This window comes from Numida meleagris, chromosome 6 (genome assembly GCF_002078875.1).
Source record: "Numida meleagris isolate 19003 breed g44 Domestic line chromosome 6, NumMel1.0, whole genome shotgun sequence".
In the NCBI taxonomy this organism is placed as follows: Eukaryota; Metazoa; Chordata; class Aves; order Galliformes; family Numididae; genus Numida; species Numida meleagris.
Window position 1 is genome coordinate 39,404,152 of NC_034414.1, and position 24,149 is coordinate 39,428,300.

The 24,149-nt window shown below is 47.6% G+C and overlaps 1 protein-coding gene across 4 annotated transcripts in view; it reads left to right on the plus strand.

Moving 5' to 3' along the window:
- Positions 127–24,149, plus strand: part of FLVCR2 (feline leukemia virus subgroup C cellular receptor family member 2) — a 32,717-nt gene continuing 8,694 nt past the window's right edge. For all 4 annotated transcript variants that reach the window (XR_002440533.1, XR_002440534.1, XM_021403071.1 and 1 more), the window contains exons 1-8: positions 127–747; positions 11,429–11,570; positions 12,796–12,936; positions 17,592–17,659; positions 18,367–18,470; positions 22,752–22,862; positions 23,332–23,437; positions 23,930–24,041. Coding sequence is in view for 2 of the 4 variants with exons in the window: in XM_021403071.1 (XP_021258746.1) it covers positions 238–747; positions 11,429–11,570; positions 12,796–12,936; positions 17,592–17,659; positions 18,367–18,470; positions 22,752–22,862; positions 23,332–23,437; positions 23,930–24,041 (1,294 nt within the window). In the remaining 2 variants the exon portion in view is untranslated. The remainder of the gene's footprint in view (positions 748–11,428; positions 11,571–12,795; positions 12,937–17,591; positions 17,660–18,366; positions 18,471–22,751; positions 22,863–23,331; positions 23,438–23,929; positions 24,042–24,149) is intronic.

The following is a 24,149-nucleotide window of genomic DNA, read 5'->3' on the forward strand; positions in this document are numbered from 1 at the left end:
CGCCGCCAACACGCCGCTGCCACCCGGCGCCCTCGGCCGCCGCGCCGCACCCCACGCTCAGGGCCGCCCTGCGGAGGGGCGGTGCGCCGGGCGGTGGGAGGGGAGGGCCGCGCCGGGCCGGGCCGAGGGGCGGTGGCAGCCAGTCAGCGCGGCGGGGGTACTCGGGCGGGGTTTCCCGGCCAGGTGCTCGGCATCTGGACCGAGTGTGCCGGCGGCGCGGCGGGGAGCGGAGCCGGCATGGTGCAGCGGGAGAGCGGCGGGGCGCCGAAGCCCCGCGAGGACGGGCGTGGGGTGGAGGTTGCCGCCGAGGTTCGAGTGTCCCGGCGGCGCTGGGCCGTGGTGCTGCTCTTCAGCAGCTACTCCCTGTGCAATGCCTTCCAGTGGATCCAGTACGGCAGCATCAACAACGTCTTCATGCGCTTCTACGGTGCGAGCGCCTTTGCCATCGACTGGCTGTCCATGAGCTACATGCTCACTTACATCCCGCTGCTCTTCCCCGTGGCCTGGCTGCTGGACAAGAAGGGGCTGCGCCTCATTGCCCTGCTGGGCTCGGCCCTCAACGCACTGGGCGCCTGGGTGAAGCTGGGCAGCCTCCGGCCGCAGCTCTTCTCCGTCACCGTGCTAGGGCAGGTGGTCTGCTCCCTAGCGCAGGTCTTTATCCTGGGCATGCCCTCACGCATCGCCTCCGTCTGGTTCAGTTCCCGTGAGGTGTCCACCGCCTGTTCCATTGCTGTCTTCGGGAACCAGGTAACTGGTGGCTGCCGCCTGGAGGGGACAGGAGGTCACCTGCCTGGCCGCAGGGACCTGGGGTGCTAAGGGGAGGAGATATGCAGGGCCGGTGTGTCCTTCCTCCTGGAGAGAGGAGCCAGGTAAGAGCCATCCACACGAAGGGGGCTCTGGACAGACCTCACTGCAGCCTTCCAGTACTTGAAGGGAGCTTACAAGCAGAAGGGGGACTGACTTCTTCCACAGGCAGACAGTGATAGGACAAGGTGTAATGGCTTTAAACTAAAATGGGGGAGATTTAGGTTAGATGTTGAGGGGATATTTTTTCACTCAGAGGGTAGTGAGGTGCTGGCCAGGCTGCCCAGAGAAGCTGTGAGTGCCCCATCCCAGGAGGCACTGAAGGCCAGGTTGGATGGGGCCCAGGGCAGCCCTGCCCATGGCATGGGTTGGGGCTAGGTTGGCCTTGAGGTCCCTCCAACACAAGCCTTTCTGTGATTCTACAAACTGCGGTTGTGTTGGGATTTGGTGCAGCAGTGTTCCCCTCCTGCTGGCTACTAGATGGGATGAAGGAGGTCAGCTGTACTTATGGCTGGACCCTGAGGAAAAGGTCTCTAACGAATTTTCCCAATTTTTAAAAGTAAGTCACAGAGTTTCCACAAACAGTTGCTCTGAGAAGAAGGAAACTTTCCTCCAGGACAGGAGGAGGTAAGGTCCCTGAGCTCTCCTCTATGAAGATGGATCAGGGAGTCCAGTGACCCGCACTGGCTCAGGCTGTACCATGTTTTTCTCAATGCCAGCTGACGCTCAGAGGAGGTAATTTTTTCACAGTTTTGAAAGGATTAGTGAAATGACATGCTGACCTTTGCACTGGAATGCCCACGAATCCCTGCTGCATGAGGCAGATTGGCTGATGCTGATGTAGCGTGGCATGAGGGAAGTGGCTCCAGTTCTGTTATGTTGACATGAAGAGGGAAGAACAGTCTGACATTTGCTGCGTGGCTGGACCTGTTCCCCTAACTTGAAAATGCAGTACTCCTCTCTGCGTGACTGCCTTCAGCTGACTGGCTCAAACTGTGGGTGGGCACCACTCTGACTGGAATAGCTTTTTCTGTTCAGGTGGTTTCTAAAGCATGGTTCTTCCTACTGCATGCAAAATTATCAGTGAGATTTGAGGTCTCCTTTCCCTGCACTCTTGGGTTTCTATACAGACTGAGATAGTGCTGTGGCAAAGAGCAAATGCTGGGGGGTGACATTTGAGGAACTGAAGTTTATGCAACAGCATTAAGCAGACTCTGGCTTACAGCTTTAGGAAAGAGAAAGCACACTTTCTCTGAGTGGATCTAAGCTTTCCTGTTCGCTCTTATCACACAGTCTCATGGGCTCCTTTTTATGTGTTTTAAATGAATCTTCAGAGTTGAAGGAATCTAATTTGGCATAAACTCTGCTGATTTAGGAGTAAATAAGTAACTGAGCATTTTGCTGTCAGACTTTTATTCAGGTAGAATTACTCAACAGTGTGCACAAGAAATCCAAACAATGTGGCATTCAGCCTGTGCTATATGTGTATGCAGAGTCCACATCATCCCAAAAGCAGTGTGTTAGTCTGGTGGTTGTGAAAGGCGAACTGGCCGGACGCTTTGGTCCTCCTCTAGGGGTTGACCTGACATCAGTGAGACCACAGGCCAGTAACAAGCTCTCGTTTGTAAACCCAGACTTTCCTTTTAGAGAATCAGAGAAACAAGAAATGGCAATGACTAAAGGGTAGGCATACTCCACAGGGAGAGCACCTATTCATTTCATTCCCTCAAATCAAAGATCCAGTGAATGAAAAGTGGCTATTTTGTTAGGTGGTGATGTTGGACAGAGGAAGAAATAGAGGCTTTCTTTTTTCCGTAGTCTGCAGTTAGAGTGTGTTTTAGGGAGTGTCAGTGAAGGGCATAATATGGTGGGTTTGTGATTGCAGTATGGCAGATGATTCCCTATGCTCTTCTGAGATGCTAGTGTTTGCAGGATGTGCTTGCTAGAGCAGCAGGCCTTGTCCCTTCCCTTAAAATACTTGCTTTGCTGTCTTCTGGGGATGGGGAGGCATGGTGCTGTGGCATGATGGTACTAATCCCCACCACGGTGAGAATGTTTAAGCAATGAGTTGAATTACTGTGGCTTTTTAAGGTGTAACAGCTGGAGCCAGCTGGCCAGGTACTGGAATTCCTCATCCCTCTGTGTCAATTCCCATTGCGTGCGCTGGACCACTGTGCGTGGGCTATGCTTGTTTGGGCCTGTTGGCTGTAGGAGTGCCTCTCATTGCCCTGTCTCCCTGATGAGCAATGGGCATCATCGGCATGTGGAAAAATTTGCATTGCTCTGCTACCAGTGCTGTTACTTTTTTTTTTTTTTTTTAATTGAAATAAATCTTCCTGGGTCTTGCCATTCTGATTAAGGGAAGCGAGCAGCTGTTGGACTTGGGGTAAGGGTTGGATGATCTTCCTGCTGTAATTCTGATTCTTTGTCTTTTGGCAGGAGTTGATAAAAGCTGGTGATGGGATGGGAAGAAAGAAACCTTTGGTTTCATATTCATTTTTGCCTGTAGGAAAAATGTTGCAGCAGCATCTTCACGTGGGGTCTGTCCCTCTACAGATGCCACTGGGGTGTCTCTGTGACTTAAGTGATTTAGGACTTCCATAAAGAACACATCCTGAGGCAGAGTTTATAGATGCTACATGTGTTTCGCTCCTCTGGGCAAGCCATTCACAGCTTCTCAGTGAAACACACCTTTGCCCAGTTTACTGGGGAAGAAATGCACTGCAGCCAAACAACAGCAGTCTCTTATCTCTTGTCTAGCAGTGATGAGGTGAGGGTTTTTAATTTGTGCAAAATGCGTGAAAAGCCATGAATGAAATTCAAGGAAACGCTCTTTCTTGGCAGGTCCTTTCCTCTCGTTTTGAAACGGGGGAAGAATCTTCAGGGGTTGGGGTGGGGTGGGCTTGTGTGAATAATCAGGTCTGCAACATCTGAATAGCCCTTGCCTTTTTTTGAGTCTGCAGTGCCCTGTGTGCTGAGTGTGTGCATCTGTTTGCCTCGCTGCTAACCCTGTTCTGTACTGTTTGCCCTTCAGGGAAGGCAGCATCTCGAATTCCAGGAAGTGTTGTGAGAATGGAGCACGTCTGGTGGGATTCCTCTCTTCAAGCAGACTTTAGATCTCTTTGGTTCTTCCCTGCCTGCTGAGGAGCTCCCCATCTCTTCAGATGAGATCTGATTCCTGTAAGAAATAGGAACAGGTAGTGATCTAGCTCACATCTCTCTGTAGTTTGGCCCTGCATCTCCTGGGCTTTTAGCTATTAGCATAGAGAAGATTTTACCAAGGAGCTAAGAGGAGCTGGTAGCAGCAGCAGTTAGAAGTGACATTTTCCAGCCCTGGCTCCTTTCTCCTCCTGCAGAGATGACAGGGTGCATCAGGGCATTCAGATCACAAGGAGTGCTGTGTGGCCAGCTCTGTGAGGTCCTGGCTGTGGCTCTGTGCAGGAGGGTGTGCTGACCAAGTAGCGACGTGGCTTTCCCAGGAATGCCTAAGCTTCTATAAATGAGCACTGGAATCTGAAATGAACTTTTTCTACTCATTTATCCTGGTGCTCCCTTCCCAGCCAGGCACCAAAAGCAGCTCTCTCTTTTTCCCTCACAGAAGCAGCTGGCTTTTGGGTTTTGCTCTGAGGAGGTTGCATGGGAGTTAAAAGAATGACAGCAGTGTTTCTGCTGGGAGGGGCTGCCCTATGGCACCCTTGCCCTGCAGGATCCTCAGAGACTGTCTCTGTTATGTGACTGTAACATGTCCTTGACCCGTGTATTATATCCTGATGGAGAATTCCAGCAGCTGCTGAGGTGGCTGTTGGAGCTGAAACCCCTCTTCTCCTTTACTGTTTCTTATCTGCTGCTGTTTTGCTGCATTGCATTTCTTCCCCAGTAAAATGGGTGAAGGTGCATTCAGGGCTGAGAAGCCCTGAGTGACTTGCCCAGAAGAAGCAGTTATCATGATCTGCCATTGCATCACATTAAACAAAGTGAGATGATGCCACAGAAGCATGAGGAGGAAGGGTGTTTGCTTTCAGAAGAGCTTTGGTTGTGCAAGTGCAGACTGAAGAAATACGTTATCTCGTATCAGTGGAAGCGTATATATATATATTTTTAAAAAGCTAAGCCTTATCTTATCTCTTCATGAGGCATGGATTACAGTTTTTCCTCTCACAGTGAGTCCTTTCTGCTTCTTAAAACACTGTGAAAAAGGTAACTAAGCTGTGCTACATAGACTTCCTGGCTATTTGAATTTTAATGGACCCTTACAGATTTTAGTATTGCTGTCAGTGGTATGGAAGAAGCATATCTGGATAGCAATGCTAATAAAAATACACTATGTAGGAACTGGCAGCTTCTGGTTTCCACAGCTCTTTGGCTGGGTATCTTCAGCTGGAGACACCCGCAGATAAAACAAGAGGAAATGCTACATAGTGCGGAGCTGTGAGACACAGGCAAGAGTAGTGAAAGGGGCTGTGGTGCCCAGGGCTTTGGAATACGTGTATGCATCTTCCACGCATTCCCAGGGTGAGTGGTTCAGGTCTGATGTGTTTTATTGCCTTGGCAGAACTGTCTGAGAGGCACTGGCATGGGCTCGGTGTGTACTGAGTGCAGGTTCAAAGTCCCCCACTCGTATGTGTTAGAGTGCTGCATGAGAAGGAGAGCCCTTCTGAAGGGGACAGATGTTGCTGCTGTTTTGTTTGCAAGCTTTTTGGAGGAACAGTGTTTACATAGTAAGGTGTGGTGGCTGTCTGAGATATGGAGGTTTCCAGAACAGCAGTTGCAGGGCGCAGGCTTGTCTGGAGACCTCATGAAGGAACTTCGCTTCCACCGTGGTGATGATGTTGGATCAGTTCTAATCATTCAGGTGGAGAACCTCACAGCATTTGTTTTAAGGTCCTGTTATCTAAAGCCACCTGTATTAGAATCAGTAAATCTAAAAAGCACTTGTGCTGCTGTGTCTGGAGAGGAACATCTTGAAAATGTGAAGCCCTCCATGCTTAAAGGATTACTAGCGCAACAACACATCATCAGTAGGGTAAAACTAACCTGTCTCACGATGGTCTAAACAAGTAGTTTAAGTGCTTAAAGAAAACAAGTAAATTGCTGGGAGCTGCAGGACCGACTCATTAAAACAATTCAGGTGCCACTTGTTTCTTTCAAAGCATGATGGGCCTTCTGGTTTTCTAGAGGATTCCTCATTGCCAGGCTCTTTGGTTGCTATGGATGTTGAGGATTAGAGGTAGCGCTGTTCATTGTAGGTGAATGGCTCCAGACTGGTGCTGCCTCTCCCAGCAGTTACGCAGATGCTTCCTGCTCTACTGCTTACTGGAGGCTCCATTAGGAGCTGTGCAGTGAGATGGGCAGGGATGGCCTGGGGATGAATGGGATTGTGTGACTTCCAGAGGACTCTTGTGTGGGTAGCTCAGTGTGGGGCTTAGGAGGCAAGTCCTTTGCATGGGTTTTAGTCATGCCTTACAACATTGAATTTGATAGGATTTAATAAGCATTCTTCCAAGAGAGACCTACAGCAAGTATTTAGAATCTCCTGTTTCCTGTTCTGTGGGAAGGGAGCATGAGAACACAGGAGCGCCTGGCTAGGGCAGGCAGCCCTGGGGCTGGTCTCTGCTCAGTGATAAGCACTAAGGGAAAGACAGTAATACTGGAGTGCATCCTCCCAACTCCAAAGTGTCTGCTTAGAAACTTGCTGAGATAGAGTTGAAATCACAGTGTCTGCAAAGCTGCTGTATTGCCGTTTATACACATGCGGGCTTCATTTTTTCAGCTATTACGGTTCTGCCACTGTGACCAAACCGACAGCCTACTGTCCTTGGAGTACCCTGGGACTCCTGCCCACACGGGGCCTTTTAAAAATTCACATCATGTTTGCCTTCCTGCATTCCTGATCAGAGTATTTGGTAACAGACTAGTTAACAGTTCAGTACATTGTGTGCAAGTGGCGTGGGTTTTCTGTTGCCTTGTTCTTTTGAACTCTTGGATGAATCCTGTCTGGCCCTGACACCTCATAGAACAAATTAATTGCAATAAATTGATTAAAATCTTCCACTGATGAAACTTTATTTGCTATATGAAGAGATTCTGTTGAGATAGAAACTACCCATAAAAACCACGTAGTGAATGCTGATGCAAGAGTTCATTTAGTTCTCCCTCTGTCTCGAATATTCTCCTTCCATGGTGATCATCTTTTGGCCTTGCAGCCTTTCTGGCAGGCTTCCCGACTGTGCTGTGTTTGAAGAGTTTTGACTTAGTTTGTCAGGCTGCTCCTCAGCCTTTTTTGGCCTAATTATGGTTTTACTTTAGTTTGGTCCAGCTTGCTGTCTCCTGTTTTTCTTGCTGGAAGAAATGAAGTCCAGCTTTTGAGGGGTGTGCTGATTTTTTTTATTTTTATTTTTTCCTTCTTTGCTTTTTAACTGTGATTGCTTTTTTCCCCGCTCTAGAATTCTGGATGATATTCTGTACACCTACTCTGTGCCCCCAGATGCAGTATGCTTGTGCAGTCTTAATGCAAGCAATACGTTTCTCTGGATTTTCCTTTCTGTTTCCTTTTAACAAGCTTCTTTCCTTTTAGGCAGTTTGCTCTTGTGAGTTAAATAGTGCCATAGTGGTCTGAAGGGACTTTTTGCTGTTGTTTGTGTTTGTTTTATTCCTGCTGTTGCAAGGAAGCTGAATTTGAGTGCACTGCAGAACCATTCACTAATATTGATCGTGGGGTGTGCTGCCCTAGACCTAAATCAGGAATTGTGCTGCCTCTTATGGGTTCTCCCTAGAAAAAGGTATTTATGGGATCTGAAAATGCAGTCCTTTGCATCACCTCTGTTGTGACCTTTATTTAGCCTGTAAGGGCATTGCCAAAATTTCTCACTGTTGGAGTGTCGATGACTCTCAGAAAAGGATTTCTGAACAGTTTGCAAAACGGATTCTCAGTACCCTTTTTCAGATAGGAAAGGCTAGAGAAAAGAGCAAATCTGGACTGTGGTCCCAGAGAAACCTTGCTATTTTCTGTGCGTGTTCTGCTGCGGTTCAGCAGCTCATATGACAGCATGCGATTGCAGAGAGTGCGAGCCCAGGAGCAGCTGGCACAGGAATCCAGCCCGGTTCTTCCAGAAATGAAAGGATGGTGGGGCAAAGGAGCAGTTTCCAGGAAGCAGTTTGTTGAGTAATGCTGAGTCTTGTCCTTGAAGCCTGAACTTCTAGGAGTGCTGAGAAGCAGTACTGGAGCCTGGTGTGGCTGTATGCTAGGTGAGCAGGCATGCTGGAGCAGCAGGATCACCCTCTGTCCAAAATAAATGTGCTGCAGAGACGAACAGGCTTCTGCTCTGTAAGTGCCTTCTTGGTTTGGTGTCCCTCTTCACTGTGGTTCATTGTGCTTACTGAACCTCTGAGTGCTGTCATTCCCAAAAGTGGCCTGGTTGGACATGGCACATCCACAACCACTTGGTGACTCTTCCCACCAAGTCCTGTGATGTCCTGGGAGTGAACTCAGCACACGTGTCTGTTGCCGATCCAGATCTGTGCTATTATGGTGTCCCAGAGTGGGCTCTGTTTGACACAGGAGGAGTTTGGCCAGATGTGGTTGAAAGGTACTTGTCTGTAAGTTAAATGCAGTCTCTGAGTCTAGCAAACAACTCTGATCCATAAGCAGTTTCCTTGCCTCAAAGATCCACCAGCTGGGTGGAGTAGGAGGGTTTGCAGAGACAGCACAAACTGACTTTTGTTACAACCAGCAGATGTAGCACCTGGAGTGTATTTGTTCTGTGATCTTTATCCTGGCCAGTGAGTGGGTCTTCTAAAACGAGTCCCTCATTGTCCTTCAGTTTGGAGATATGTCTGTGAAAGCATGCAGAAGGCGTGAGCAGTTCTTGCTAGAAGGCAAGCCAGAAGGTGCTCGAGCTTGTGCTAGGGACACAGAGCTCCTGGGTTGTTCTGCTTTGTATTCTGCCATGATTGTATGTGGTTTGTGGGCAGCAGAGTGCTTGCTTTTCTTGGTCCTTGCTTTCTTTGCTTGTAGAGTAAGGTTGATGACACTAATATACCCTTTCAGGGACTAAGAAAACACTGAGTGCTGAATCCTTCTGCTGGGCAGCGCTGCTGTTTCGCTGCATTATTGTGGGGCAGCTGGTCATGATTTTGCTAATGGGTTCATATCTACCTGATGTTTCCATAATGAAATGGTACATACAATAGGCTTAATTTGAATACCTCCTTCTCTTCATGTTTTGCATACTCCTATCGCCTTTCAGCGTGAGAATGAGGGCAGTGGCTCTTAGAAAGGCTGTTCACATAGCATGAGTAACCAGCATGGGGGGGATTTTTTTTTTAATATTTCTAGTCTGTCTCGGTTCAGTTAGCGCTGTACCAGCACTGTGAGTGCTTTTCCAACTCCCAGCAAAGGGTACAGCGTGCAAAAGAGATTGAAATTCTATGTTTGAAGCAGAGGTGAGTATGGATGCATGGCCTCCTGCCATCTCTTTCTTGGGTGCCTTCTCTGTCCTTCTGTCTGTTTGAAGCTCTTGTGTGTGCCTTGTTACTGCCCACAAATGTAGGCTCAAACCAGGAAAGAATAAATGAGGGTGTCACTAAACAAAAAATTGCTTTTGCCCTGTACAGGGCTGAATGTGCAAGATGTCTCTGAGAGCAAGCAAGAGCTGAGTTGATTTGTGGCTCTTTTTCTGATGTCTGAGAGGGTTGCAAGTGCTGAGAGGGGCCAGAGGAGCCAACTCTTTGAGAACCACTCAACACTCCTTGAGGACCAACTGCAAAGTGAAGTACAGGGGAGGGAACAAAAAGTGGCTTTGTTAGGCCTCCTCTTTAGAGTACTTAGAAATGTGATAAGTGCAGTTTGACTTCAGCCTTTATGAAAAGCATGCTCCCAAGCGTCAAAGCAGCTGTTTATCCCCTTTGCCCTTTGAGGGGTGGCACTGAAGGCCTGTCCATTTAGTCCTACAAGTCAACATGGCGAAGCCTGTGCTGCTACAGCTCCCTGTTGCTCTCCTGGATAAATAGTTATCCAGTGAAGAGCCCAAATGTCCTCATAGAAGCTTGTGCTGTCACTGGACGTGTGGGGCTCTTGGCACAGCAGAGGGCAGATCTGCAGGGATTTCTTCTTGCAGCCCTTCAGGGCCGAGCATTTTAGCTGAGGCAGTTGCCAAGCCCCTTCACACAACTTCAACGTTTAGAAAGCACTGGCAGTGTGTATCCTTTGCTTTCAACTTTGATCTTTTTCTAGGTTTTCTTGGTGCAGTGGGAAGGGTATGAGTGGTATTAGGGTGAGCCTTCTCTTGGGAGAGTCGTCACTCTGAAATAACACAATGAAATGGTCGAGACAGACTGATATCTCAGTCATCAGGAGTGGGCAGGATTTGACATTACATCAACCCTTGCTCTTTGTCTGGCTTGAGGAAAAATAGGTTCAACTCACTGACCCGGTGAAGAACTGGGGTGTTTTTTGGGAGTGTCGTTTTCTACCATTTTTAATGAGCCAAGTTAGATTACCAGGTGACTAGGCTAGCACCAGAATAGATGCAAGATGAGTGGAATGTGTGTCTGGACAGGAACATGTGTGGAGGAGCACGGGGAAACACGAACTCCACTCTGTTGGAGGCAAGTATTAATTCTGCTCAATTCTGTTGTAAAACCTTGCCTTGAACATCCTCATAGTTGTGAATTTGTGAGGGGACCTCTCATGGCCTAGTTGCTGTGGGCAGATGGTTTATCTTTCAGTTGTTAGGTGGTAAAGGAGATTTTCACCTTGGAGGTGAATCATAGAATCATAGAATTGCCCAGGTTGGAAAAGACCTTCAAGATCACCAAGTTCAACTGCAACCTAACCATACTACCCCAAACTCTAACAACCCACCACTAAATCATGTCCCTGAGCACCACATCCAAACAGTTTTTAAACACATTCAGGGATGGTGACTCAACCACCTCCCTGGGGAGCCTGTTCCAGTGCTTCACAACCCTTTCTGTAAAGAAGTTTTTCCTGAGATCCAACCTAAACCTCCCCTGGTGCAACTTGAGGCCATTTCCCCTTGTCCTGTCCCCAGTTAGAAGAGACCAACCCCGCTCTCACTGCAATCGCCTTTCAGGTATTTGAAGAGAGCAATGAGGTCTCCCCTCAGCCTCCTCTTCCCCAGACTAAACAGCCCCAGTTCCTTTAGTCTCTCCTCCTAGGGCATATTCTCCAAGCTCTTCACAAGCCTTGTTGCCCTTCTTTGGACCTTCTCCAGCACCTCAATGTCCTTTCTGTACTGAGACACCCAAAACTGAGCACAGTACTCGAGGTGGGGCCTCACCAGTGCTGAGTACAGTGGCAGGATGAGTTCCCTAGTTCTGCTCAGCACACCATTCCTGATACAAGCCAGGATGCCATTGGCCTTCTTGGCCACCTGGGCACACTGCTGACATCTATTAGACTTAACTGCCTCTTAAAGAAAACAAACTCAAACTCAGGCTGCCTGAGTTCTCATGAAGCACCATTCGAGGGACAGAATGGAGCTAGAATAGGCCAAGTTGAGCTCCTACCACATGAGGGAGGATTGCATTTCTCATGAGCTCTGAGCTAGTGGCAGTGTTGTAGTTCCATGTCACCTCTGTGTCCCCTCTCTCTCCTGCTCAGCTCGGCATTGCTCTTGGCTTTCTGATCCCTCCAGTGCTCGTTCCCAATGTGGAAGATGTGGAGAAGCTGGCTTACCACATAAGCATCATGTTCTTCATGACAGCAGGCGTGGCAACAGCCCTCTTCATCCTGGTCGTCATAGGTAAGGAGGTAGGAAGTGTGTGCATGACTCCAAGTGGGGCTGAGATCAGCCTGTGTGAGTGGAAATTGTCTGGGGATGTGTCCCTGCACACAGCTGCCTGTGTCACATAATACTAGATATTGCTGTTTCAAGCCCTTGAGGAATGGCCCTTGTAGAAGGGAGTGTTGGGGGTTGTGAGCGAGACTGCCAAACTGTTCATTTCATCCTTTGGCTGCCTATGTAATAAAACCCTGGCATGAATAGGTCCTTTAAATGCCAGTCATAGAAATATTTCAATGTTCGCAGTCTTGCCTACAAACAGGATGCTGGGCCTTGGGTCATGTCTTGGAGCTGATTACATCTTAAGGATAGGGAGAAGGAAGTAGGCTATGTGGCAAGAACACGCTGTTCCCAGGAAGAAAAAAAAAAAAAGGATTACCAGTTGGGAGTGGAGCAAAGAAAGTGCTAAGGGCAGTAGCAGGACACTAGAGATGCAATCCCCCCTGTTAAAGATCTGGCTTCCACTTCACACATTAGCACGACAGATTGGCATGCTCACTGGAGAGCAGAGCTTGCCTGATAAATATTTAAATTATTATTATTTTGTAAGAGGTTCTTCTTGCCAGCTTGTTTATGTTGCCTAGTAGCTGAGTCAGGTGTAGATTTTAATGATTTTGGGGTAGGGAATAGACAAGGTACCAAAATAGCTGTGTCTCCCCTAGTACAGCAGTATATCACCAATGATGGGGATTCCTGAATGCTACTTTAATGCTAGTTAGAGACAGCTTGTCTGGACTGAGAAGTGCCAGGCTTGACATAAAACCTAGCAAAGGCTCCATAAGCACTGGGTGCTGTGAGGCACCAGGCCACTTTTGCCAGCTGGGTTTTCCCATTTCTCTTTTGCATTTGTATGTCCATGCAACACTTGAGCAGCTGTCTCTCCACCATCCTGCAGACCACATTATTAGTCCTGCCAACTCTTCTGTTTCTGCCAAACAATGCCTACAGAACATGCTCATTGAAGGCAAGGTGTTTCCCCAGTGATAGGAATTGTTGCAGGGACGCTCTCTTCTTCTGTTCCTGAATAAGTTTGTGTGCAGAGAATCAAAGCTGAATGATGCTGATGTGTTTTATACATTTGGTTTTACTAGCCCCTGTGCTGTCCCTTGAGCAGTTTTCTCCTCACATGTGCCCAGGCTCCCCAGTTGCACTGTTGCATACAGGTCTATTTTGTGTCTGGTTTCAGTCTTCAGAGAGAAGCCCCCATACCCTCCGAGCCGAGCTCAGGCCCTGATCCAGTCTCAGCCAACAGAGGAATATTCCTACGTGCAATCAATCCTGCGCCTGCTTCGCAATGCCAACTTTGTGCTGCTTATGGTCACTTACGGTAAGGTCTGGTTATTCCTCTGTGCTGCTAGACATGCTTAGCTTCTCCCTCTCTCTCTTTGCTGTGCCAGGGCTGTAACTGGGCTAAGCTGGGTTAGGGGAATATAAGGGTAGCTGTGCTGCTCCATACCAGAGGTCCCTCTAGCACCACAGTCTGTCCAGCAGTGGTTACAAGCAAATGCCTAGGGAGGAATAAAAGCGGGGCAAGCATGCACAGGACAGTACGACCTCACCACTTTTCTCTCAGCTTGTGACCGCTTTCTGTTCAGGGGACTTCCTTATCAAGTTATGGGTTTTTTTTTTCCTAGTTCATTAGTAACTTGGACTACTCTAAGTGTTTACTTAAGAAATATGGAGCTGTGTTTGAGTGCAAGTCACTGCACTGAGTGCAAGTTATTTTCCAAGGAAAGTGTGTGGCTGCCAGGCTTCCCAGTGGAGGTGATGTGGAGCATGTAGGCGTGCAGATTGCACCAGCTTTTTTGGAAATCCCTATAAAGCAAATAGAAGGAAGGATTGGAGACCGTGTTCTTTTGCCATCTGTTCTCACACATTGGATTTGCTATTTCTCTTCATCAGTCTTGCTGTATTTCTCAAAGGGCAGTGTGATGTATTGAATCTGTTCTTGATGCTGAGTTGTCCTATCCAGAAATATTTTTCTCTTTAGCAGTGATAGGGAAGGCCACTGCAGCCTGCACCTGGCTGTATGATAGAGTTGTGAGCTTGTCTGCAGAGAGGTCTGTCGTCTCTTCCTACCTGCTTGCTGTGGAATTTTTTCAGGAGGAAAGATAAATAGCGCTCGAACTTCTGTCCTGTGTTCAGCTGTGCCTGAAGGACTTTGTGGGTGGCACCTCCAATTGGAAAGAGTATCATGGTGGCTTTGTACTTAGTGAGGGTGCTAATGGTTGGTCTTCAGAGCTGTTGAGATCTCCTCTCCCCCCCCAGTGCAACAGTTCTCTAGAAACACCCCTCTCAGACCACTGTTAGGCTCTGCTGGTTTACACTACAACTGCTGTTATGTTTTGTTTGTTTTCCTCTAGTACTTGGTGTCCTCTGTGAAAGTGGAGATTGAAAAAACTGTCAAGAAACAGACTGAGGCAGACTGGCTAAAAGCTGGATTGTGTCATCTGCTCAGTTTGCATGAACGTTTCAGGAAAAAGAAAGGGGAAAGCATTAGTTTCAATAGGAGTAAACAAGCCCTAGATGAGAGAGGCAGGCTCTCAGTACGAGTAGCATATTTAGTATCTGATCTCCCTGGGATAATTCCTTCCTGGCAGTCAAAAATGACATGGAAAGTGTTCAGTGCCTCATAATCCTGTCTTTCTTCGTGCTGGTCTATGCATTTATTCTGCTCCTCCCTGTGTCGGCCTCACATCAATCTCCAACTTGATTTTAAGGCTGCTGGCAGTGAAGATAATGTGACTGTTACTCAGAGAAGGAACTAAGCAGTGAAACTTTTTTTTTTAAAACTTGTCTGGCTTTAAAAATGGGGACAGTTTTTCCTATTCAAGTCAGAAGTTATGTTGGCCAAGATTTAAGACATCTGCAGCCACATGAGCACAACTGAGTCATCCTCCCTAGCTAACACAAAGATATCTGCAGCCTCTCGTAGCTGTTGTATTAGCATAGCGTGCAATAGGGGAGAGAGTGGGAAATTGCCTGCTGCTTCATCTCCCCTGGCTTTAGAAAGAATGTGGGCCTTCATGGGATGCCAGGTCAGAACAGGCCTGTGGATCTCTAAGGTAAAATGATATTACCAGCAGCTGCCAGCTCCTTTCCTGTGGTAATACTTGCAGCAGTGGAAACATGGGTGGCACTGCAGCAGTGCTAGTGCAGGTGAACCGTTTCGCAGGGAAACCTTCAGGCTGCCTTTTCCCGAAGACTGGTGGCATTGCCTCAGTAAAGCTGAGGCATAACATAGAGTGAGCATGAAGAAACTCTTGAGTTTCTTGGACTGGACTCTGCAGTAGAACAGCATGTAGCTACAGAGAGGCAGTGGGCAGGAAAAGGGTGGGAAATTTTGGGAAGAGTGTGTTAAGTGGGAATGATGAAACAGCTCCAAAAAATCAGCTTTGGAAAGGGCAGTGATGAGAAGGGAGGATAATGAGGTCTGCATAAGGAATCACTGTTCTGGAGGATGATGAAGGTGAAGAGGAAGACCAGTATTCTGGCTTGTAGGTAATACACTGCTTAGTTACAGGAGAATTGAGTTCTAGTCCGAGGCTTCATAAGAGCTCCTTTTGGAACCTTAATCAATAAACTTCTCCTTTATGGCCTCTGTAAAATACCGGAGACACTGTGAGGTCTCAAATTGTTCTTATACAGCACTTTACAAGCAAACCATTGTAACTAACTAATGAATCAGGTGAGGCTGGACCTTCAGATGTGTTCATCCCAGGTACGGGTTCTGGTTTCCTCATCTGCAAAGGCAATCAGGCACCATTGCAAACATCTCTTGCCTATTTTATAGGCATTCAAGCAGCTGGCTATAATTTGTGGAGAAACTTCACAAAGCAACTGTGACATGTGAAATGCCTATGTTTTTGCCAGCCTTCACAAATGCAAATTTGATGCATTGTCTTTATTCTTAGAATATTTTGTCTGACTCTGGTGCCAAGTGCTGCTGCCAACTCAGCATCTCTTGCTACCCATTTTAGGATTAGGCGCCCTTCTCTTTCTTGGAAATCACATGCATCACAGAGCCTCTGTGGAGCTGGCATGCTGATGGCATCTGCTGCCAGAATCTGGCTGTCCACAGCAGGCTTCTGTCCTCTTGGCCAAGTGGGAAGTATAGATACACAAATGACTGGCCTGTGTTTGTGCCCAGCTTTGAGGTGAAGCAGCAGTGGGTAGAAGGACTGTTCTGATCTGCCACACTCCCATGACCTGGCGCTGTGGTTTGTGGTGTCTCCTAGTGGGCTGGGTGCTCCAGAGGTGGAAATGGGATGAACCCAGATTAGACTCTTGTGGGGTGCTTTGCCATAGCCAGGTGTTGCAAAGAGCGAGCTTTCAAGACTGCAGGATTTTCCAGCCCTTCTAGGTAACTCTTGAAAAGGACTGGTTGGGTTTTTCCTGCATAAAGAGTAAGTCGCTCTGCTTACTTGCCTCTCCTGTAGCTTCCTGATACATGCATTTGGAGCAGGGGCCACTGCCACAGGCAGTCAGCTTATGGGGTCACTTGCATAAGCTTATTCATCTGTTCTGTGAAGTTAGCACTGCTTAAAGTTGTTAAGGATGGTGTGTGAACAAAGTGTGATCTTCCCTCCAGCTGTTAATCTTGTGGCTTCTTTGGTTGCTTTCTGAGCTTTGTAGGACAGTGGGCTGGGCCTGGGGTTGCCCAAGGCTTCAGGAGCAGGGGAGCGGGAGTTTGACCTCAGGATGTTGGCAAAGCTCTGCCTGCTAGACTGCACTTTTGTACCATGTATTGCCATCTTTCTGCTTTTAGTTGAGGCTGAAAGAGAAAAAACAGGAAGTGGGAAGTTGACATGTATCTGGGCTGTCAGAATTTCTGGCATCTGAGCCAGAATTTTAAAATCCCATGCCACTTTGTGGAGCCTGTAAATGTGTGAGCTGCAGCGGTGAAATCTGTGTCCCCATCCCTCCCCCTACCAAGTTGACTGAAGCCTTGAAGAGAAACTAACTGCAAATGTAAATGACTTTCTGAGAAGAAAGTTGAGCTGACTGTTACAGACATCATCCACCTGGGGAAGGTTTCTCAGTATCACCCAAGGTGAGAGTGTAGCCGTTGTGGTACTGGTACTCCAGTGCTCTTGGGGATATTCTTGTCTACTATTAAAAAAAAAATTAAAAGAGCACTCTTGTTTTCTGTGCCCTTCAGGAAGGCATTTAACTCAATCATAGTTGCATGTGTACTGCAGCCGGCTGTCTGAATAAGGCTTGACCAGTATCACCCTCAACAGTTTCCATTCTCACCTTGGGTGATACTGAGAAACCTTCACCAGGTGGCTGACGCCTCTAACAGTTAATCTGACTTCCCTTTCTGAAAGACAATTACTTTCACAGTTGTTTTTTATTTTTTCAGGCTTCAGTGGTATCTTGTAAAAATGCAAGACTTTCCTCATACAGATGCACACACCAGGTGTCTTGGGGAAGTGCTGTCTGTGCTTGCCATTGTGTCTGCTCCTCCTTGCCTTCTGGTATTTCTTGGCTTGGAGATGAGAGGCTGTCCTTTACTGTCAGCCAGGAGAGAGCTGCCAGGTGGTTCTTTGGGAAGGAAACCTCGCTGATCAATGGCACTGGTGTTAATTGAATCTCACTCCCTGAGATTCATCTGATGCTGAGGCAGGTGCTTTGCCATTGTTTTGAGAAAACTCAACTCCACTGCTGAAGATGTCTCTGTCTGTGAGGGAAGGGTTGAGACCCTATGAAGGGCTTGCATGACCAGTACTAGAAATATGCACAGCTTCTCTTATGGCTCTTCAGTTAAGAACCATCCTGACACTGCAGGGTGCTTCCTACTGCGTGCTGAGATCCAGTTGTCCTTGGTCTGCATTTCTGCCAGTAACCAGCCTGTCCAGCTGTAGTATCTCCTGATACTCTGCAGCCTGGCTGTAGATTGATGTCCTAATGATCTTGATGCACTTCTACCCAGCAGAATAGCAGCAGACTGAATATGCTGCATTTTTATCCCCCTCTCAGGTCTGAATACAGGTTGCTTCTACTCCCTGTCCACTCTGCTGAACCGCGTGGTGATCCATCACTACCCAGTAAGTGCATCCAGTCCTCGTGGCCTTCTGATGCTTGCTGTTGTGCATTGTTAGCTGCCCAAGGAGAGTCTGTGAGAATACAGTGCTTCTGGCCTGGGTTGAAGTGCTTCTGCTGCCTGCAGCGCTTTTGGCTGGCTAGAGACCATTGTTTCTTTTTGTTCTTTACAGCACTCTCTGAGAAATGGGAGCTCTAGAAAAGAGAACTCCTTTACACCCTAAATGACCCAAGTATAAGCACTTCTGAGGTTCTTCTAGTGGTTGTCTCTGCCCTGTTCCTGACAGTGATTTCTGCTGGTGCTTCTGCACCTGGAGACTGCGTGTGCTCCAGGTGCTGAGCTGCTGTGGTGTTTACTGCTGGGACAGAGTGCTAGAGAGAGCTTGTCCATACTGCCTTATAGTGGGTCCGAGGATTTCCTGGTTGATGTGGCCCAAATCCTGACGCCAAATATCAAGCATTGTTGGGTTTATGCTGACTTCTCTGAGTGCCTGTTCATGCTGGCCAGTGTGCTGACATTTTCTCTGGGTTGGCCCAGAGAGAAATGCCTTTACCCAAAAGTGTTCTTGCAAACGCTGCTTTTGGTTACCTTGTTAACAGGAGAAGTTGTGCATGGGACGCTAACTTTGGTGTCTCTTCCTGTCTGGGTTCTCCACACCTCACTTGTTGGCTATGACTTGGCTCCTGTGTTTTTGTGTGTGTCTTACCACAGAGGGAGGAGGTGAATGCTGGCAGGATTGGACTCACCATTGTACTGTCGGGAATGGCTGGTGCTCTTATCTCCGGCCTCTGGTTGGACAGAACCAAAACCTACAAGTAAGTCTCTTGTTTGCCTCTGTGCTGCTAGTGACCGTGCTCTTCTTCCACTCTGTGCAAGGACCAACTATGTGCAGCTGCAACTTGGTAGTTCAGAGACTGAATCGTTGGGAAAAGTTTGCAGGGGAAAAAAAACACATGGTTTTTGAGAATCCAGTTAGACTAGAGTGAAGTTTGGAGGAGCATGTTAGTCTTTGATGGACCCATATGAGATCTAGTGCTTGTGCTCCCTAGGGAAACATGGGGGAGGGGAGGAATAAGATAGCCTGGCTGCTGCTTTGCCAGAGATGAGAGAGCTCTTGGCACAAGCAGAATCACAACTGTACCAGACCATTTCTCTGCCCTTTCAAACCAGCTTCTGTGCATCTTTGTCCTGCTTACTGAAAGACACATTTAATCCAGTGCCCAGAGGCATTGTATGAGCGTGTGTTGCTGTATTCGGGGCAGAAGCAAGGGAAGGGGTGATAAGGTTGTAGATGGGTGGTTCTGGACTTACTGCTTGGTGGGCTGAGACAGCAGATCTGGCCAGCATACCATGCCCATTTTCAAGGAGACAGCAAAGGGTCTATGGGTATCCTACAGCTCCGAGTCCTCAGGAGCTCAGATCTTGCTGACAGACTTTTCTTTATAGGGTGTCTCAGGGAATGGAGAGCACCTCTCCTTTTTTATGTGTGGATCCATGTAATCAGTTTCCAGTTTGTCTGCTGGCTTTGAGAACTGTACTATAGTTTGTCTGAGCAAGTCAGGAAGGACGGAGCTTTTCTGGTGATATGCAGGTGATGTGCTGAAGGCGACTTTGGAGGTCTTTTCCTTGCAGCAGCTTTTCACCTTGGAAGGTTCTGCTGCCTGGTATCTTGTGGGCTGCTTAGGTGAATCTGGTGAGCTGAGGGCTTGCAGCTTCTGAAGTGGCCTCTGGCCCTAGCTGTCAAGTACACGTTCAGAAATGCAGAGGAACTGGGCTTCTGTGACAGAGAAGAATGGCACATGAGGACTCCTGGGGGCGTGCTAGGGGACAGGAGCAAATGACTAATAGAGAGACCAGTAGGTCTCTTGTCATTTCTAGATCACGTACCACTGGGTATATTTCTCATTTGGCAGTCCTAGGAAATGGAAACACAACTTTTGTGAACTGCAGTAGCAAACTGTGCAATTTAGCTTGTCTTTTTCCAGCCTGGGATTCGTGGTAAGGTAGCCTCAAATGGCACTGCTTGGGTGGATGGTCTTCCTGAATCTCCTTGAAGAGAGTTCAGTAGTAGCATGAGGGCTAAGAACTTTGTGGCTCACCAGGCAGAGCTGGAACTCAGTTTGGCAGCGTAGAAGGAAAATAAAATCCTGGATACGTTGAAGGGACCACGTAGGTGGGTAAAGCTGGCTGAGAATGCAGAAAAATAGAGCTCTGCCACCCACAGAATTTATCCAATGGGCTCCTAAGAATATCTGGGAATAGATTTAGCCTTAGGTGAGGAAAAACTGCTAAGAATTTGCTCTCTGTTGCAGCCTACTAAGTGGGATTTCTGTGGAACTAGCATTTTTTTTTCCTGAATGCTACAGAATCTTTATTTAGCCTCATTTAAAAGTCTATTTAAAAAACTGTCAAGATGCCAGATGTTCTAGGCAGGTACCCTCCCCCTTCTCTGCACTGCTCCGATAGTGTCAGGAATGAAATAGTAAGCACGTGAAAATCACGAAGGAAAGATGTCAAGTCCTTTTTTTAGTCAGCTCAGAGAGAGAGAGGGAGAGAGAAACAAGTGAATGAGATCCAGCTGTGATTGAGAGGAGCAGGAGGAGATTAGTAACACAAGGAACTGTAGAACACTTCACGGATGTTTGATCATCACTGTCCCATCAGCAGTTCTTTCCAGGGGTGAGGCTGTGCAAAGTCAGGCTTTCTCCGTGTGTTGTGCTCAGGCATCAAATGGCCTTGCATTCTAGCTTTTATTTGGCAGGCGAGTCCCTGTGGCAGCCCCCTCACTGTTCTTAGTTTTGGAATTAACAGGCACAGGTTTGACCCATACAAACGTGCATACGAGTGAGCTTGGGCTGCCTTTGGGATGGCTGATTGAGAGCTGACCGCCTCTTGAAAAGAATATGTTCTGACACGGAGTTAAATTGAACTTCCTATGCATCCTTCTGGTTCCTGGCTGGAAAGAAAGATGTAGTTGCGACACGTGGAGACTGCTGACTTGCTTTGGGTGCCTTGGCATTTATTAAGGGAGCCTGGCTTAGAGTCAGAGGCCTTGGGTCAGTGCTTCTCTTCAACTGAACTTATCTTTTAGGAGCAATGTTCACATGGCCTGCAGTCTAACTAACGGTTCCAGAGTGCTCTCTACTGTCATATTTGTTTCAGAAATAACCATTTCTCCCCATTGACCAGGTAGAGGACCTAAGTGGTGTTTTAAACTTGAGTCTGTGCAGGCCCAAAGTATGTTAAAATCTATGGGAAGGAGAGAAGACTCAGATAGTAGAGAATGGGACATTTGAGTTTCCACTGAAAGAAAGTGGCCAGCCTAGCCTGGTCTGCTTTTTGGGCCTTCTGTTGTAACCCTTTTCCAGTCTAGTCCTGGTGTAGTGGGCATGCCTTCACCATATCCTGCCCAGTTGCCCTAAGGTGGTGTAGCAGGACATGTAATTTTGAGCACATGCTCACTGCATTGGGCATCTTTTCCAGGAGACTAGCTGTACCTGTCACAGTTGAGGATAACTTCCAATCCCTGTAGGGACATTGTGGGAACAGGTCACAGTGTCCTGATATTATTCACAAACGTCTTCTATGAATCTGTTTCTTCATGTTTTTATCCCTCCCAAAAGATATTTATGGCAGTAATAAGAAGCTTATCAAGCAAAACAAGGCATTCTTCCATGCCCTGGTGCCCCTAGAGTCATAGAGCGTTCTCCTTGTTCTCTGACTAGCAAATTTGCTGACAGAAGGCCACGTCATGAGACACACCCTGCTTTGGTATCTTTCCCCAGGGGTTCCTTTGTTTCCCTGTGCTCCAGTATCTGCCCACATCTTGGCTAACTTTGCTTGTATGCAAAATTTTGGGCCTTGCTTAGCCTGCTAAGCACTAAGTCTCCTTTTTTGTCATCCATGATATACTCAGGGGAGCGGAGTCTTGCTTGAGTCTTGTTTAGCAGAAGCCTCCTCTGTGCTTGAGGCTGATTCCTGCAGCAGGAGTTGCATTCAGAGCTGTCTATTGAAGTCCCGGTTGGGGGCTGTGTCAGGCAGGGACCAACTCAGTATGCGCATTTAGGGCATTTCTTGGTGTGTGACTTCCACTGTACTGAAGCCTGCAGTTTTGTTCTTTCTCAGGTGTCAGTTCATTTTGTACTGCTGGAGCCTAGTGACTGAGGGATACAGATTAATGAGGAAAGCTTGTTTTTGTGAGCCTCATAATGTCTGGTACCCATGGCAAGATTGAAAAGTATTCTCCATTCCCCCCCCCCACACACACACACCCCCAAATTCTGCAGTTCCAGTGGAAAACATAACTTGCTTTAAACTGCAAGAGCTGCCTGCTTCTCTGAGCCGGCTTAGTTCTCAGTGGAGGGTTGTGTGTTCTGGGAACTTCTTGCAGCTTGACATAGCATCAATATGAAACAAGGTCCTGACCACATCTGGTCACTAACTCATTCATCTTCTTTGCCTGGAGTTAAGCAGTGAAGTGCAAATATGGGCAAGTGTCAAGAAATAGTGAATCAGTTACAAACTGCTTCAAAAATTTGAACCATAAGCCTGGGAAACTAATGTCAGACCTCTGCACTGAGACCAAAACTGGCTGGGGGTGGAGAAAACAATTTTCCCAATGTGCCAACTGTCCCTCCTAGCAGAGATGAAGCTTCTGAGGATCACAGATGCATCCTGGAGGCTTATGATGATGAGCGTGTATTTTAGCACTGACTTATGTGAAGTTTGGAGACTCCTGCCTATAGAAGCTCCATCTAATTCAAACTTGGTCTGCACAGTCCAGGGAGCTGTAATTCTATCCTTGAGCCTATTTCTTACTCAGCTTACATGTCACCTCTCCAAGCGCAGAAGGTAGTTCAAACACAAAAAGTGGCATCAGTGCAGTGCACTGAAAAACAAAGGCACATAAAACAACATCTTGGTTTTCTCTGTGTTCTAGACGAGGGTCTGTCTTCCAGACCTGATTATTTCAGAGTGTGTAGTGTGTGAGAGCTGTGCAGCTTTTTTCTTTACCGTGTGCTGCAAACTACACCAAGATCTGTGGGTGAAAAGGAGAATTTGATTGTATAAAACATTGACTGTGCTTTTCCTTGCAGACAGACAACACTAGTGGTCTATATCATGTCTCTGGTGGGGATGATAGTCTACACTTTCACTCTGAACCTAGGCCACCTCTGGGTGGTCTTTGTGACTGCCGGCATTCTGGGGTAAGTTCATGTGCAGGCTGCTTTCCTCCATGTTTGAGCTGCTAGGATATGAGTAGGGAGGCAGAAGTCATGGCCCAGCAGAAACTGGGGAGAGCCAAAGCCTGCTTGTGGCTCCCACATGGGATAAAGACAAAATGAAAATGTGTGTAGGCCTGTCTGGCTGATGGGCTGTGCTGGGGGTGATGCTCTTCTGCATTCCTTGTGGGAGATGCTACTTTTACTGCCTCATTCTTTGCAGCTCCCTGCTAGCTTGGCTCCATGCCTGAGGCTGTGAGCGAAAGTGTTTGTGGGTAGGAGGGAGACCTGTGCCGTGAAGAGGGAGTCAGACAGCTGTGTGAGCTGTGGCAATGATAGAGGAAATATCCCATGCAGTAAGTAGAGCATCCCAGCAGGCATTTGTGCTACATTGTGACCCTTCAGTCTTCTCCTAGCAGTTACAATGTTTGCTTTTCTTTGTGTATCTTTACAGATTTTTCATGACAGGGTACCTTCCCCTGGGCTTTGAGTTTGCTGCGGAGTTGACATACCCAGAATCAGAAGGAACATCATCAGGACTCCTTAATGTCTCAGCGCAGGTTGGTGTGTTGTTTTCCTTTTTCTTGCTTTTTTTATAGGCAGAGATATCAAACTGTAGTTCCCAGCCCTGGATCTCATTTCTTGATTATTGCTGTCTGTGATTATTGCTGTGTACTGCTGATCTAAGCACCTCAGAACCCGGCTTTTCAAATAATGGTCCTTGTGGCATTTGTCTGCTGGCACCCATTCTGTTAAGGAAAATGCGCATCAGGATGCCAGTCATCCTTGCCTTTTCCAGCATTGTTCCTAACAGTCCTGAGAGAGATGTCCTCCCTTCTGCCCAGAGAGAGATGAGCTTCCAGCAGCCTTAAGGGTCACCTGTCTTCCCATCAACTGTAAGGAGGTGTCCCTGGATGTGTTTATAACCAAACTTTAGCCTAATGAGGGCAACAGCTTGTCTGGCCTATATGCTCTGATACTTTGATAAAGCTGGGAAACTGCTCAGGCTGCTTTATGATAACAGTACGGCTTGACTTTGTGTTTGTTTGTAGATCTTTGGTATTGCCTTCACCATCAGCCAAGGGCAGATCATAGATCACTTTGGGACAAAGGCAGGAAACCTCTTTCTTTGTTCCTTCCTATTCCTGGGGTCCATTATGACAGGTAACTAAATTTCTCAGTGTTCTGCTGTGACCCTTCCCCTTGGGCTTGGCATGTGAACTGAAGGGCTTTGAGGGGTAGCATTACTTTCAGGAAAGGGCAGAACCCACA